General features: G+C 34.2%; 2 protein-coding genes across 3 annotated transcripts in view; both read right to left on the reverse strand.

Annotated features, from left to right (window-relative positions):
- LOC113061639 (proline-serine-threonine phosphatase-interacting protein 1-like) lies at positions 1–14,678 on the reverse strand. 2 transcript variants are annotated; one of them, XM_026230934.1, is made up of 15 exons: positions 13,313–13,433; positions 12,086–12,186; positions 11,758–11,832; positions 11,598–11,632; positions 11,333–11,439; positions 10,949–11,011; positions 9,509–9,613; positions 5,375–5,420; positions 5,095–5,174; positions 4,610–4,708; positions 3,313–3,409; positions 3,072–3,159; positions 2,614–2,699; positions 1,079–1,191; positions 1–838 (listed from the first exon to the last, which is right to left on the reverse strand). In XM_026230934.1, exons 1-15 carry the CDS (start codon positions 13,343–13,345, stop codon positions 707–709), a joined length of 1,260 nt encoding a protein of 419 aa, XP_026086719.1. In that variant the 5' UTR covers positions 13,346–13,433; the 3' UTR covers positions 1–706. The 2 variants fall into 2 exon arrangements, with proteins under 2 accessions (XP_026086719.1, XP_026086717.1); XM_026230932.1 differs by having other exon boundaries at positions 12,086–14,678.
- Positions 12,644–16,875, reverse strand: part of LOC113061638 (reticulocalbin-2-like) — a 19,897-nt gene continuing 15,665 nt past the window's right edge. Inside the window, exons 7-12 of the mRNA XM_026230931.1 lie at positions 16,741–16,843; positions 15,934–16,130; positions 15,725–15,838; positions 15,547–15,640; positions 14,916–15,058; positions 12,644–14,825 (exon numbers count right to left, since the gene is read on the reverse strand). Of these exons, the coding sequence (XP_026086716.1) occupies positions 14,682–14,825; positions 14,916–15,058; positions 15,547–15,640; positions 15,725–15,838; positions 15,934–16,130; positions 16,741–16,843 (795 nt within the window). The 3' untranslated portion in view covers positions 12,644–14,681. The remainder of the gene's footprint in view (positions 14,826–14,915; positions 15,059–15,546; positions 15,641–15,724; positions 15,839–15,933; positions 16,131–16,740; positions 16,844–16,875) is intronic.

The following is a 16,875-nucleotide window of genomic DNA, read 5'->3' on the forward strand; positions in this document are numbered from 1 at the left end:
AAACGCATGAGGAAGTTTATGGATTGGTCCTTGGCCTTTTGGAAACTTGAAACATGAAGACAAAGACAAAGAAGGTCATTGTGGTTAAACTTTAAAATGGTTGTCCCAGGTTAGTTTCTCTTAACCAACCGCCTTCCAGCGCTCTTGAAAAACAACCAGTGTTCAAACCATTATCCAACTTACATTCAGTCAACGGCAACATGATGCAATGATCATTACACAGCTTTTATTCTATGCAACACAAGTGATAAATGCAGAATGCTGAACTTAAGGCTCTATTCTAGATGCTATAATATTTACACTGATTAACATTCCAAAAAGTAAATAGAGATTACATTTTGTACTCTGTTTAAATATCTATGTACACTCAAATCTGTTTAGGCTGTGCATTGACATCGAGTAAACTAAATCCTGGCAAGTCCGTAGTGGCTACTCATCGTCTGTTATACATTCATAAGTTTTTCATTCATAATAAATAAATGTTTTTAATAAATATAAATCTCTATTGTGATAATCATGTATAATTAACAGTTTTCAATATACATATTAACCCGTTTTGATTCATTTACTACGTTCCATACAGATTTTCAGGATGGATGTGCTACTGCTTAAATGCATTTAAGCAAACTAATCTTTTGTAGGGAGTGCCCTTAATAACTCCGTTATTAGAGGGTGTGTTTAAGGAAGTTTGTGCTGGACTCTTAATTCATATCTTGGCCAAGTAGGAGCCTGGCACCAGCCCGGTCTGGCCATCTCTGTCCACCGTCCACCAGCCGTCTCCTCCCTGTTCCACCACGAGCAGCACTTCCCCCGCAGAGATGGAGAGCTCATCAGCGCCCTGCACACACATTTTTGCATAAACATTTTTGAATAAACATAGAAATGTTAATACGGACTTGTACTTTGGTGGCAAACTTTCTTAAAAATATAGTTAGAAATGTGGCCTTTAAAATATTCTGTATGTGCATCTTTAAAGTTATAGTCCATAGTGAATGCATATTCTAAGTATTCTCATGTTAAGTCATTTTGATCATTTTCAGGTTTTTTGGGGGGTTTGGATTTAATAAAACTGTTGTACCTGAGCCACATAGTCATACTGAGCCTGGAATGTGTCGCTTTGAGAGCCAGCGCTGTCTGAAGTCGCCTGTGGAAATCCAGGAATGGAGGCATACACTCCATCTGCAGTGTCCACTGAAAAAAGCAAAAAAGAAAATAGACCAGTGATATAATATATACTGTATAATATATATTATTGCTGTCAAATTATTAATCGCAAAAATAATTTTGTTTACACACACATGCACATATATAATTAATAAAAATATGTTACTTTTATACACAAAATACTTATATAATAAATATTTTTATATAATATAAATTATATTCATGTAAATATATACATGGAAATACTTTCAAAATATATACTGTATGTGTTTATTTATATATAGATAATAAATATACACAGAACACATATAATATGTAAAAAAAATTTTTGGGATGCAATTGGATGGATTTGTGGGGAAGTCGTGGCCTAGTGGTTAGAGACCATGACTCCTACCCTAGGGTTGTGGTTTCTAGTCTCAGGTCGACAATACCACGACTGAGGTGCCCTTGAGCAGGGCACCGAACCCCCAACTGCTCCCCGGGCACTGCATCGTAAATGTCTGCCCACTGCTCCGGGTGTGTGTTCACAGTGTGTGTGTGTTCACTGCTCTGTGTGTGTGCACTTTGGATGGGTTAAATGCAGAACATGAATTCTGAGTATGGGACACCATACTTGGCTGAATGTCACGTCACTTAAATAACAATGAATCATTTGTCAGCACTAATATATATTCTATATATATATATATATATATATATATAATATCTATATATATATATATATATATATATTCTATATATATTCATCTAAACCTAAACTTAAAAAATGTGAAATAAAAATAAAATGACTAAAAAAAAATAAAAAAAAAAGCTCTTAAAAAAAAATATATATATATTTTTTTTTTGTAATCTTAATTTTGACATTTACTATTTCATCATTTTAAAACTGTATATGTTAATACTGGACCTGAGCTGACATGATCTAACAATAAACAGTTGTTTTTATTAAGATACTGTAAGAAATTAATTGCGCCATTCATTTCAACACATTTAAAGGGAGCTTATTGTAAAATGTTACCAAATATAAAAAAATATAAAAACTAATTTAAAAAAAGCAGATAATAACATTACAAAAACAAAAATGATGGAAAACTGAAAATATGAAAATAAGAACTTATAAAAAAAATATATACATACTTTAATAGTATATAAATGATTTTCAAATAACACTAGTACTCAAATACGTTTTTGTTATTTTTAAGTGGTTACACTAGAGAAAATATTTATATACATATTGAATTAGTTTTTTTTTTGGCAATATAAAAATATATGAAAATAAAAAAAAGTTTAAGAGTGGGCTGAAGTGCCCTCTGGTGGTGGCATATATAACATAAATTGTGCAACTAAAACAATGGAGCCAACTGTAAGATGGCTAGAATTACAAATTTCAATGTGCAATTTTGAAAATGAGAGATGCGAGTGAAAATTGTTCATTATTGTAACAGGTACCTGATGGAGGTGCGGACGGCTGAACACATTCATTGATATTAGTCCTGGAGCCAACGGCATGATTGCCTTGCAAGAGATTTGAAAACCTTTCAAAACGGAAATAAATTACTGCATAAAACGTGGGAAAAAACTGCATTAAAAGACATTTTAGACATTTAACGCGAGGTCACAAGTCATCTTGATAAGAAATGTTTTCTAGATAAAGGAGAGATCAGATAATGTATTCACTGATAACCACTAAGCCATTAAACAACTGGTTTTCTCACTAGTGTATCACAGCTCAGCCTGCACGTCTGTTTGTGTGACACATCTCTGCTAGCAGCTTTAAGACTAATGCACCAGTATCTCTGATGGAACGCATGTTTAAAAAATAGCAGTATGGCTTACTGTTTTGTCAGCATGGCAAATATTGAACAGTTTTATAGATGAACAAACAAACCCAGCAGTGGAAAACACACCTCTTTATCACACCTCCTCCAAAGCGTGCGATGCCATTGCTGTCTGTTGTTGGCTCTCTTTCATAATAGTTTTCAAACACAATGGGCGCTGCGGACACAGACAGAAAGTTTAAGACACAGCAGCACGTTTCTCGAACGACATCCTCATCATCATCACATGATATGGTTATTGAACTACACCACCTCATGACGCCAATTTGTGATTTTTGACAAATTAAAGTGTCTTATGAAAAGCACCGACCTGCTGGAGTGGTGCCAGTGCTTTTCGTCTTGATGAAACTGTTGATGTCTTCCGTGATGTCACACAGCTCTAGCACACTCCTCACCTCATCATAACACTGCATAAAAATAAGCACTCATTTCAGAATATGGCAAGTGTTTTTTTCACAGTTAACACCAACATGTAAATTTCCACAAAACGTACTGGTATAAAAAATACAATAAAAATGTATAGCCTGAATGCAGTCGCTTTGGATAAAAGTTTCTGCTAAATGCACGAATATAAATGTAAGTTGAGATGCCACAGTTAAATAAAGTAAATAAATCATGTCATCACACTTCCCCATCTGATTCATCAAAGTAAATTAAGAACATTTATTTGTATTACAACTTCTCTAAAAATGGTGTTTTAATATGCAAATTAGGCTCTCATTTGCATTGCATTTCCAGAACAGGTTCAAAATTCTTGTTGACATACATTAGAGTAAAAGGTTTTAATGTTGAATATTTTGAATAGAAAAATGCATCTTAACATCTTTTTAGGAATTTTCTTTTTAATCAGGACAATTAAAAATCTAATGTAAAAATCTTCAAAATATAGATCAGTGTTATTTTAGTATAATTGAAATACTAATATAGTTAAATATTATATTATAGTATACTATTATAGTTTATTTGCAGTGTTTATTGTATATATTCCGTTTTCATATTTAGTTAAAGTCGTTTAGGTATAGTTGTTTTTATATATATATATATATATATATATATATATATATGTGTGTGTGTGTGTGTGTGTGTGTGTGTGTGTGTGTGTGTGTGTGTGTGTCTAGGTCTATTATTATTTCAGGTATACTTTTAGTTATTTTAGTCCAAGTTACACTAAATAAAAATAAGCAAATGTTGCTCGCTGAAATGACGTTTATAATAATTTTTTATATATAAAATATTTATAATTAAATTTATTATATACATAATATGTATATAAAAAATATATAAAACTAGAAAGTTTGGAGCTAATCATTATTTCTGGCAAATTTTTTTATATCAAACAGCCTTTATGAATATATTTTGTAGACTGAAATCTACAGATGCTAATAGATAAAACATCATAAAATAAACACTTAAACGTGTTAAATGTGAAAAAAAATTTGTTTCACTATTCTGAAAGATGACATGTTAAGACAGCAAAAACAAAATAAAAAAAAAATGGTTCTGCCTTTTAAAAAATGCAGAATTTCCTTATTTACACTCGATGTAATGTTATATGCTGTAACTATTATCAGTGTTATGTATAAAAAGCTTCATGAAGTAATACTGACCTCATCATCTTTGACACATTGCATGGAAAAGTGATTACAGTGGACCCAAATAGCGTTTCTCAAAATATTAATGCGGTCATCTTCCTGCTGCTGGAAAACCTGGAAATTCACAGAATTCAGAAAATAATTATTAATGCTTAATGATGGACAAACACACAAGGAAGTCAGCAGAATGACACAGGCTGAGCTCACTCACCATACAAGGCATTAAATACAGTAAATGGGGATTAGGTCAAGTCTTTGTCATACTGTTAGTGACACATAGGATGATCAGAATTTATGTTATGGATGTTCTTGTGGAAAAAAACTAAAAAATTGTGGTTTCTTTTAGAGTTGATTTTAGTGTATGTGGTTTGTGGGACATAGTGGGTAAGACCGAGAATAGGGAAGTTCATTTTTAGTGTTTTCTATGTGATTCACAGCTTCAGCAGAATGATAGAGCTATTTGTGAAGGCCAGCTAACAGATAGTTGAGTGTTTTTATACCTCACATGTGCACTCATGCGTGATCTCCCATTCCTGACGAATCTTATCCAGCTGCTCTATGTTTGACATGTACTGTTTCTCTGTGACACGGGAACAAACATCAGCCTTGTAGCATTCGCAGCATTTAGTATCTTGTTTGGAACTATTTGAATTGTGCATCCTCATCCTTACCAACATCACTGTTGTTTTTCTCTTTTCTTTTTTGGTTTGGATGTACTGTTAGCAAATCTTTGCATTGCAACCAAGAAGTGTGAAAACAAAGCATTTTTTTTATTCTCACCTGCATCCGTTGCTGCATCCCTGCACTGTTTTGCTTTGTTTTGTGTCTGTTGTGACATAGAGCACAAAATAGACTGAAATACATCTGTGATCTCAAATCTGTGGCTCATTCCAGGTCAAATCAACCAAATCTCAGAAACCTCGCTCAATGTTTTAACCTTGAAAATGATTTTTCCTGAAGCAAGAAGAATCTAAATAGTGATGAAAGACAAAATATTAAATGTCATGGATGAATATTTACAAAGTAATCCAGTATTTTGTAGTGGACAATTTTTGTCTAAGATTTACAAAATAACAGAGGGGTAAAAATGACCATAGAAAGCTGGCAACATAATCATCCATTTATTTTAACAAAGAGATTGGTAGGTCTTAAAAAAAAAAAAATTCTCAAAGTCTGCATTAGTGTAACTCAAAAATCTTAGAGACATCTTAATATCCTTTTAGATTTCTGTTAATATCAAACTTTTCTTTTTGATATTTTAAAGGGGTGGTTTGAGCATAAACAACATCTGCAAAGTTATGAAGCTGAAAGTTCAATGCAAACGGAGATATTGTCTTTTAAAATTCTGGCAGCTTAAGGTCTACAAAAAAAGGCTGGTAGGGACTACAACAAGTTAACTTCCTGGGTTGGTGACATCACAAACCCAGATCAACCCTGCCCTCGGGAAAAGGCAGCAAAGGGGGCGAGGCCATGCTGTGCTGCTTTAGAGAAGAGGAAGAGAAAACTAGGTGCATGTAAAAATCTGTTCTGCACCCCATAAACACAATCTAGCCTAGAAAAACAACACTTAACGACCCCTTTATTTTTTAAGGCCCTATATGGTTCAATTCCAGAGCTGAAACTTGACCATTTCTGCTTCTCGTAATCTGGCTCTGGATCTCGGGTGAATTTTGGCTCTTTGACCCTCTCCTCTACAAACCAGTGGACAACTCAGTAAATATTCATCCATGACATATCATATTTTTGCATTCTACTTTAATTATTTTTACATTTAATCATTTTGCAGGTGCTTTTATCCAATGCGACTTACAAATGAGAACAATAGAAGCAATCAGACCAACGAGAGAACAACAACATTTATGTACTTCTTCAAAATTAAAATATATTTTTTTAGGCAGGCATGAGTTAACACGGAATGACCCCAGTTAAACTGTTAATTAAAAAAGACATGGCATCAAACTAGATCAGTAGCATTTTTACCAAAATTTCAAATGAAAATAAAAATCATAAATTAAGTAGAATCATACTACCGTTCACAATTTGGGGGTCATTATTGTTTTTTTTTTTTTTTATAAAGTCTCTTAGACTCACCAAGGCTGCAAATTTTAAAAAATTGCTAAAGACAGTAATTTTGTGAAATATTATTTCAATTTTAAGGTTTACATTTTTCATATATATAAATTGGTTTGAAAAATATATCTCCTCCTAGACTTTTAAAGCTAGAACCACCAAACTATCTAAACCACCTAAAATCCCATAGACATTCATTGAGGGGGTGAATACTTTTATACAATTAGACTCATGATGTATTTATCCTGTCTACTGCCATAGCAAATCTTAAAAAAACTCCCTTCTGGAAATACATCTGAAACCAGCCTAAGTTGATTGGTTGCTTTGGCTGGTCTCCCAGCAGGTTTTTGGCCACTGTTTTATCAGGTGGTCACGATGGTCTTAGCTTTTTTTTTTTTTTTTTACTGAATCAACTGGTTTTAGCTGGATTAACATAGAAACATGCCCACAACATGCTAGTAACTTGCTAATCATGCTAGCAACATGCTAGTCTTTTGCTGATCATGCTTAAAAATATGCTAGCGACATGCTAGTTACATGCTAATAATGCTAATGACATGCTAGTCACTTTGGTAGTCATGCTAGCAACATGCTAATCACTTGCTAATAATCCTAACAACATGTCAGTTACTTGCTAATAATGCTAGCAACATGCTAGTAACTTACTAATCATGTTAGCAACCTGCTAGAAACAAACAAAATGCTAGTTACTTTTTAAATCATACCAACAAAATTCTAGTCATTTGCTAATCATATGGCAACATGCTAGTCACTTATGCTAACAACATACTAGTCACTTGTTAACCATGATAAAACATGATAGTCACTTGTTAATCATGTTAATAACATGTTAACGACATTCTAATCACTTGTAATCATGTTAACAAAATGCTAACAACATGCTAGTCACTTGTTAATAATGTTAGCAACATGTTAGAAACTTGTTAACGACATGCTAGTCCCTGTTTAATCATGTTAATAACATGCTAACAACATTGTAATCACTTGTAATCATGTTAACAAAATGTTTACAACATGCTAGTCCCTAGTTAATCCTGCTAACAACATGCTAATCACTTGGTAATCATGCTGGAAACATGCTAGCAGCATGCTAGTAATTTTTTATCATTCTTATGACATGCTCACAACTTGGTAGCCATGCTAGCAAAATTCTAGTAATTTGCTATTATTAACATGCAAGTTACTATTATTAACATGTAAGTATCATGCTAGCAACATGCTAGTAACATACTAATCATGTAAGCAACATGCTAGAAACATATAAACAACATGCTAGTTACTTGTTAATCATGCTAAAATATGCTAGTCACTTGCTAACCATTCTGGAAACATGCTATCGGCATTCTAGTAACTTGCTAATAATGTTGGAAACTTGCAACATGCTAGTCACTTGCTAATCATGCTAACAACATGTCAGTTACTTGTTAATCATGCTAGCAACATTCTAATAACTTACTAATCATGTTAGCAACATGAAAACGACATGCTAGTCACTTGTTAATCATGCTAAAAACATGCTAGAAACATGTTAATGACATGCCACTTGTTAATCATGATAGCAACATGCTAGTCACTTGCTAATCATGCTGGAAACATGCTAGCGACATGCTAGTAACTTTTTTATCATGCTAATGACATGCTAGTAACTTGGTAGTCATGCTACCAACATACTAGTCACTTGCTAATCATTCTAACAACATGCTAGTGACATCCTAGTCACTTGATAATCATGATAACAACATGTTAGAAACATGCTAATGACATGCTAGTCACTTGTTAATCATCTAGCCAAGATGTAACAAACGCCATAAGCCATTTCTAGAGTTTTGGGAGTAAGAAAATTCCTGATTTTAAACCACAGAAAAAGTTGACAAGTTGACAAGAACACCTAGGTTCCACACCTGTGAAGATCTAAAATCAGATAAACTGTCCAAATTAGGGCATATATACTGAGAATTCTCATTAAAAACAAAAACAACTACTTCCGTCTTGTCTTCATTTAGGAAGAGGAAGATGTCTTCATTTTTGGGTGAGTCATGCTTTAACCTCTTCTAAGCATTGCTGAAGAGAGGTAATTGCTTCGGAATGGTTTCTTTTGATTGGTAGATGGATTTGAGTATAGTCTGCATAGAAATGAGACACCATGTTTCCTAAAAATAGAGCCCAGAGGTAGCATATAGAGAGAAAATAGAGAAGAGGATAAGATAGAGTCTTCTCTAGAGGGGAAGAGGTAAAATTACCCAACTTCACTTAAAACTTTCTGTCAGACAGGTATGACTGAAACCAATTAAGAAATGTAGCAGCAACACGCTAGTTTATATTTTCTTATCTATTTATCTATCTATTTTTCTGCTTCAAATTAGTTAAAAATGAAAACCCTAAAACTTCAAGCTTTTAAAACTATTTCAAACTTTCTGGCTAGGCTTTTTCAAGCCAACTTAAAGTTTGCCTCGAAACCTTCTAGTTTAAAATATAGTTTATTCTTGTGATGCAAAGCTACATTTTTAGCAATTTTTCTGATTTTTTTTAACTGCACAGTTTTTCTGTTTTTCAATATTCTTTGAATATTCTTTCTTAGAAAGTTCAGAACAGCAAAATATGCTTTATTTGAAATATAGATTTTGTTACATTGTGCTTCTGTGTTCATATTTGATCAATTCAATGCATCCTTGCTAAATAAAAGTATTTATTTAAAATAAAAATAAAAATATAAATATATAAACTCACTGACCCCAAACAGACCTTGAACGGTAGTGTATGTTGTATGCAATACATTTTTTAACACAACCACACAAATTCCACCCATAATAATCCACATTTTACCTTTTCAGATTGTTTAGGGGTTACAGTGGGTGTACTGTTGAGCTTTTCAGCAGCCAGTTCAGCTTCATCCGCCTCTTTACACCTCTGTTCATACATCCTTTTAGACTGGGAAATGCAGGAAGATACAGGGTTATGCCAGTGCTCAAGAAGTGAGTGATGGTCAAATGAGCCATAAATCACTAACAAATGTTTACTAAAATTTTAATTAATATGAAGGAAACTTCCCTCCGTCATGTGTTGGTTTCAGTTTAGTTCCTGTCTGTCCTCATTTGCTTATTTCCTGTTCTCAATAGTTAATCTTCATTCATTTAGATCACCTGTCTACCCTTCGTTATCTGCCCTATTTGAGTTCGAGCCCGGTCTGTTCTCCCTTGTTATATTGTAATGGTCAAAGTGGTTTATGTTTATTAAAATACTTTTTGTCACATTTCCTAAAACCACATACCGCCTGACACCGTCATCTTTAAACTTGATTCTAACCTTAGTTTGCACTCTTCATGAAATCATGAAAAACCACCAAAGAAAAGTGTGATTAAATCGACCTTAATCTAATCTACCTGAAAATTATTACTTTTTGACTCGCTCACCCAAAGATAAACATATTCAAATGCAATCCAAATTAATGCATTCAAATGAATCAGCATCCAAGAACATGGGTGGTGAAACCCAACCACTTTAACAGCTTTCTAATCTTTGCTTGAGAAAAATTAACTGTCTACCCCGTAGAAAGTCTATGTTATAAACAATGAACTTCACTTTAATTTTCATTACATTTACTATAATACTTTCTTATTTAAAATATATTTCACTACAGGGACCGTCCCATTAACAACCTAGTGTTCTTCTGGTAGCTCATTAACAATGCGTGCTGAGGTTTGGACTAACTTCCTGTAATTTAGTCATGATCATAACCCTCATCTCACCACAAATCACACAAATACCTTCACAGTTCCTGACTGAACCAATCGGATTCCCTTTCATGCTTTTGTTAATCAAATCAGAATGTTTACGATAATACTAAGCAACTTCGTCTTTAAATGTCAACTCGCCTCAGGAGTGTGTGCCTTTGCTTCCTGAATTTGTAAAAAGACACATAATTTCTTGACACTATATATGAGGAAGAGAGAAAACCTAAGATTGAGAAAACAGAGCCCATGTCAGTCGGAGTGAAAAGAAGTTTGCGGGCTAGAAAGAAATATACTTCTAGTAGAGAAGTGAGACTTCCTGAGATGGCAGTTACAACATCTCAAAGTCCCATCCCCCTCCCCGGCCTGCACATTCGCTGCAGAGGTTAGCGTATGCACTGATGATTTAAATCACTCTCATTTCATCTTTCCTCTTCCTGATATTCTGCTTTCAGTCTCTATTAGGCAAATACAGGATGAACCGAGTAGCCTACAAAACTGAAGTGACTGATGCCAATAAAAAAATTAGACTTACCTCCATGGTTTTCTTATATAATGACACTTTGATCTTCTGAACCTTTTCCATGACCCCTTCAAACTGCAAAAAGTGAACACTTTTCAAGTCTTGTACACCTTTTTTTTAAATAAGCATGGGTGCATATGTGTCAAAAGTGTAAAAGGTACTAATATGCAAACTATTATGTAAGTTTAAAGTAGCCTACTAATATAACTTGAAGATACTAATATACCATTTAGGGCTAAGGTCCAAAGAAGCCTTTAGCTTTTTTTTCTCACAGTGTATCGAGAAGCATCTTGGTTTGGAGACATACAGTACAGTACTTGACAAAGAATAACCAATGAGCATGTGGTTTGTGGTACTGCAAATTTAGATGAGTTAGAGCATCACACGCCATTTCACCTTTTTCCGCTGCTCCTTTTGTCGCTCTCTGAACTGCTCCATTCGTTTCGCCTCTTCTCGTAACATCCCAGAGAGCTGAATGTGCAAATTTCCAATGTTCTCCATTTCTAGGTGAGAAAACAGCATATCCATCAGCTATCTTGAAGGTATGGGGTTAGTTAGCAGATGTAACTGGTGGAGTTTATTTTTAAAAAAAAAATTGTATTCCATGTGACACTTGGCAAATGAAGCTCATCAACAAATTATGATTTGAAGTGTTACTTACGGGCTTTTAGCTGGTCAAACGATGCCTTCAAAGTGCTACAAGACCAAAGCAATAATAATAAAACCAAATTTGATATGGTCATAAACCTTTATTTGTATGCAAAGTATTAAAACCTCAAGCCGAATGAATATATTTAATAATACATACAATATTTTCTTACCCAATTTCACTTTGCCCTCCTGTCTTGCGTACAATAGTAATTAATTCCTTGCCGTACCTTTCCTCTGCCATCGCTCTAGGAGTCGAAAACGGCATTGTTATCTTATCCAATACATTAATGCATTTAGCAAACACTTTTATCCAAAGTGACTTGTGTATTCAAGCTATACACTTTTTTGTTACCAGTATGTGTGTTCTATGGGAACTTAACCCATGACCTTTTGCACTGCTAACACAACGCTCTACCAATTAGTCACAGGAACATACAGCGCAATATTTTTAACCAATGCTAAACAGTGTTTCTTGTAGAAATAATTTTCAGTTGTTACCTCATTTTTAAGAGCTCCTCCACATCCTTGCAAGCCCGCCGCCCATCACATAGCTTCTGGATAAGAGTCTCGTACCCAGCGTTACTGGTGAAATCTGTGCCCTGGAACCAGAGGATTAAATTATATTTCTCCAGTAACATAAACCCTAACAGGGTTGTTTATTATAACATAATCATTTTGAAAAAGAGCAAAAGCGATTCCGTTTCGATATACTCTCTCTCTGTAGTATTTCTAGCATGTGAGGCTGTGCATCTCTGTTTTAATCCTGAATCCATGGGAATTTCTTTCTACTTGTAGCACTGTATTCATCAAAATTAGGGCTTATTTGACTAAGTTGGAGTCTATGCAAAAAAAAAAAAAAAAAAAAATGGTACCAGACTGAGTTGGTTAAACAGTTTAATCATTTACTGTGACCATTTACATGGAACGCTACGGAATATAAACATATATGAATGGAATATTCATAATATTAACATGTAATGCTACGGAAAACAGATCCCTCATTTATATTTACTTCATTTTACCTTTGCATCAGAAAGGAAACAGTAGTACTATTTCTTTTTTTTACACAACTAAAGCATATATTTTACATGCACTAGCATGGTTTGATAGGCAAATCAACCCAGAAGTTGCTTTGTAGATAGATGCTCTGACAACTCAAGATCAAAGCTAAAAAAGAGGGTAGAGCGGGCACACAGTCAAACGCTCAACAGGAAGCCAACAGATCATCTCCATGACACAATATCAGGATGTATAAATATAAACACTAAACCCCCAAAGAGAAGTATTTTTTAAAGGCAGCCACAAAAAATCATATTCTTAAAAATCATTCTTAGTTTGAGAGACCCTTAATGTTTCATTAAATCATTTCAATGATTTCTATCTCAGTCCCTTATTGTCAGTACAAATCTAAACCAACATTGAACTAAAGAGCATCAAATAAAAAAAACGTGAACAATTGCAGATTATAGCATAATTTCTTATTCGTGATACAAATGGACGAGAATGACAGTGCACAAAAAATACTTCAGATTTACTAAGTGGTCCAATTCCTTACTTTCTGTTCTTTTAAAGCGCACGGCAATGTGATGCTGGTGTATTATTGGAAGTTAGACTTTAATAATCTGTGCTGTCAATCATATGCAATCCTGTTAACCTCAGGCACGTCAGCCCTAACAGACAACAACGCTCAATCTAATGTCAAAGTAGCTCAACCCGTTTACTCACCCAAAAAGAATCTTTGAATTGTAGCGGTGTCATTTCAACTGCTGTTTAGGAATGTCGCAAGCACACAGAAGGAAACGAAATCGTAATGAAGAAAAAAGAAAGCAAGAACTGACAATACCATACGCAGGAAACCACTGTTTCACAGAACGTCCGTGGTGCTCAGGTTTGACTGAGATAAGGAAGCTCTCCCCCCATTGACCACAGAGAGCCTGCCCAACAGATAGTACGCATACATTTGAATACTAGATAGGATGGAAAATCTCAAACAGTGGGCTTTTGTAAAATATAAAGAGTCAGTCTTTAGGTGTCGAAGAGGTTTTGAGCAAAGAAAGCCATAGGAATCTAAGCAGAGATCAGATAAGTTGTTACTTCATATCTTCAGAAAAAGCGAAGCAGTAGCAGTTAAATCAAGATACAGACCTATTGATTTGACTATCTATTGACTCCAAGCAATAGCACAGCAATTGAAAGTGATAACTACTGATTTTATATAGAGGAGCAAAAGAAAAGTGCGTCTTATACAGCTTAGTTCAGACAAAAGGCAATGTCACAATAGCTCAAGTCTATTTCACTGAATTATATTTGCTGAATGAAACCCAAACCTACTTGTTTCTTACTAATTTTGGGATGCTGATTTAAAAAATTGCGCCTGTTTTGCTCTAGCATGTCACTCTTCCTCATAAAATATATGCTTTACATAGCATTTTTGCTTTCAACAACCATTTGTGAAATTTGACAAGGTGAAGTAGTCTTGTGTTATCCTTTAATCACAAGAAAAACTGCCATTAAACATGAATCCTATCTTCCTCTGAGCCAGGTTACTACCGTTTGTTCAGTTCTCAGCCGATTTTTTACATGTATGAAGGTATTTTTACGCCTAATTGTTATTTCAAAGATACAGTTATGGCCAGTTTATGAGTTTTACCACATCCAAACAGATTTTATGGAAAAAAGCTTATTTATCTATAAGCTTGTATTATGAAATTTTGTTTTTGAGTATTTGAACACATTTTTCCACTCCTTTGCAGACTGTAAGTTAAATTATACATTTTGATTACTTTATTGTCAAAACAAGATTTGACTGCTTATGTTATTTCCATATGTGCATTAAAACTGAATATATGCCTTTGCTTCCTTGTGGGGGGGGAGGGGGGGGGGACTGTACATGATGGAACATTTTATTTATATTTTTGAACTCTGCATCATTACATTATTTTTATGGTAAACTGTATTTGCAAATCAAGATGCATGGGCTGTGTGATATTAGTGTACCAATTACATGTCATCTAATAAAAATTAATTTGTAAAAAAAAAAATAGTATTTTTTCTTTGTGGTAACTTAAGAACCATTTATAACAGTTTTCAACTATTACAATTCATCATGTGGCACATGAAGCTGTCTGCCGTAATCGGTCACTTCACTGTTCATGAAAGTGTCTTGGTTTTTTAAAATCTCCGTCTCCGAGAGCCTTCCGTCACCATCTTGGTCCATTTCCTTGATCAGATGAATAGCCTGTTCAACATTCAAGTAAACACAAATATTTAGAACAACTTGTTAAAGATGTAAAGAACATATTAGAGGATGAACGGCACATTGACTGACTTCTTCTCGTGCTGAACCATAGGTGTTGGGAGCGACCCAGCGGAGCTGTTCATCTCTGTTGAGTTTACCATCCTTATCCTGGTCATAGAGATCTTTAAAACGCACCGTTTCCTCAACCTCCCACTGCAAGGGCTCTTCCTGCTCTTAAATACAGACAAGCAAACTTATGTTTCTGATAATAATTTACCACTCTCCTGGAAAATCTAGATTCTAACATCTCTCATAAATCTGTATAGCCAAACTGAATGACATGAGGACGCACGATATATTGGCACCATTTTGCTTATGGCCTGCTATTAGAGATTTCTGAATGCATCAGTATTGGTCACTAGTTAATTGTATATATTTATTTCCCCTATTAAATTCTACAAAAATGCAAATAATTTAATAAAACTGTTAAATGTTATGTTTAGCAAACCTCAAAATTAACATTAATTTTTCATACTGGGCATTAAAATATGACCAACTATTTAATATATCGCCAACTATTTAAAATGAGTGATTGTCATTATTCAGACAATATAGTGTAGAAATGTAATTTCAGCCATTTATTGGTTGCTGGAATTTTCTTTTTAAATAATCACTGATGTATTGACAAAATATATTGTTATTAATCCAAACGTAGTTATACCATTTGCTCTGAGATCTCCAATGAATTCACTCAAGCTGATGAATCCATCTTTATCCAAGTCATATTCAGAAAGCACGTCTTCAATGGCAAAATCCTAGAAGCACAAAGCGCATAGCTAACATGAATGTTTAATCTCTAATCACATTTATAATTTATTGCAGCCTCCTTTTATACTTACAGCCATGTGATCCACCTCAGACGGATGAGTAAATGCAAGGAACTCAGTTAAGTTCAGGCCAGCTGAGCCATCCATATCGGCAAAGTCAAAACGTCTTTTTTCCTTTGCATGGAGCTGTGAGTGGATAAAACTATTTCGTTTTCAATCACGCAAGACCTTTCTTTGCTGTTCCACAATATGAAATGTTAATAATAAAGTATGCATCATACAAATCTGAGAGACTCATCCTCGGGGTCATCAAGAACAGCATCTACATCAACTTCCACAGTATGACCATGCAAGACCATATTGTATTCGTCCCAAGATACCAGACCATCATTGTTGGAGTCAAACTCAGGGAAGCGTTCCTCAGCATCCTCCAGTGCATATCTCCTGTACACCCTCTGTATCCATAATGTGATTTCCTCTAGAAGCAACAGATAATGTATTTTAATTCTAGCAATGACTAGAGTTCAAAAGTTTGGGGTCAGTATTATTTTTTACAAAGAAATAAACACTTTTATTCAGCAAGGACACATTAAAGACATTAAAGACGTTTACAATGTTACATAATATTTATATTCCAAATAACATATTCTTTGTAGTTTATAGTTTATAGTCATTAAAGAATCTTGGAAAAATGCATCATGGTTTCCACAAACATATTACCCTGCTTTCAACACTGATAATAATAAGAAATGTTTCTTGAGCAGCAAATCAGCATATTAGAGTGATTTCTGAAGGATCACGTGACACTGAAGACTGGAGTAATGATGCTGAAAATTCAGCTTTGCCATCATAGGAATGAATTACAGTTTACAATACATTAAAATAGAAAACAGTAATTTTACTATGTAAAATAATTTCACAACATAGCGGTTTTCACTGTATTTTTTATCAAAAAATGCAGCCTTGGGGAGCGTTAGACTTTTTTCAAAATATTAAAACAATCTTACTGACCCCAAACTCCTGAATTGTATTTTAGACAAATCTCATGTGTACATGATAATATAGCTGTTATTTAAATCAGAGCTGACCTGGAGTAAGGTATTTATCAGAGTTGGTGTCAATCTTCTTCACTATCTCTACCAGTCGCTTTCGCTGCTCAGATGGGCTGAGTTTCTGTATTTCATCTTTGTCCTGAAAAACAATGATAGTTAGTTGGTCAACCG

This window comes from Carassius auratus, chromosome 43 (genome assembly GCF_003368295.1).
Source record: "Carassius auratus strain Wakin chromosome 43, ASM336829v1, whole genome shotgun sequence".
NCBI classification, from domain to species: Eukaryota; Metazoa; Chordata; class Actinopteri; order Cypriniformes; family Cyprinidae; genus Carassius; species Carassius auratus.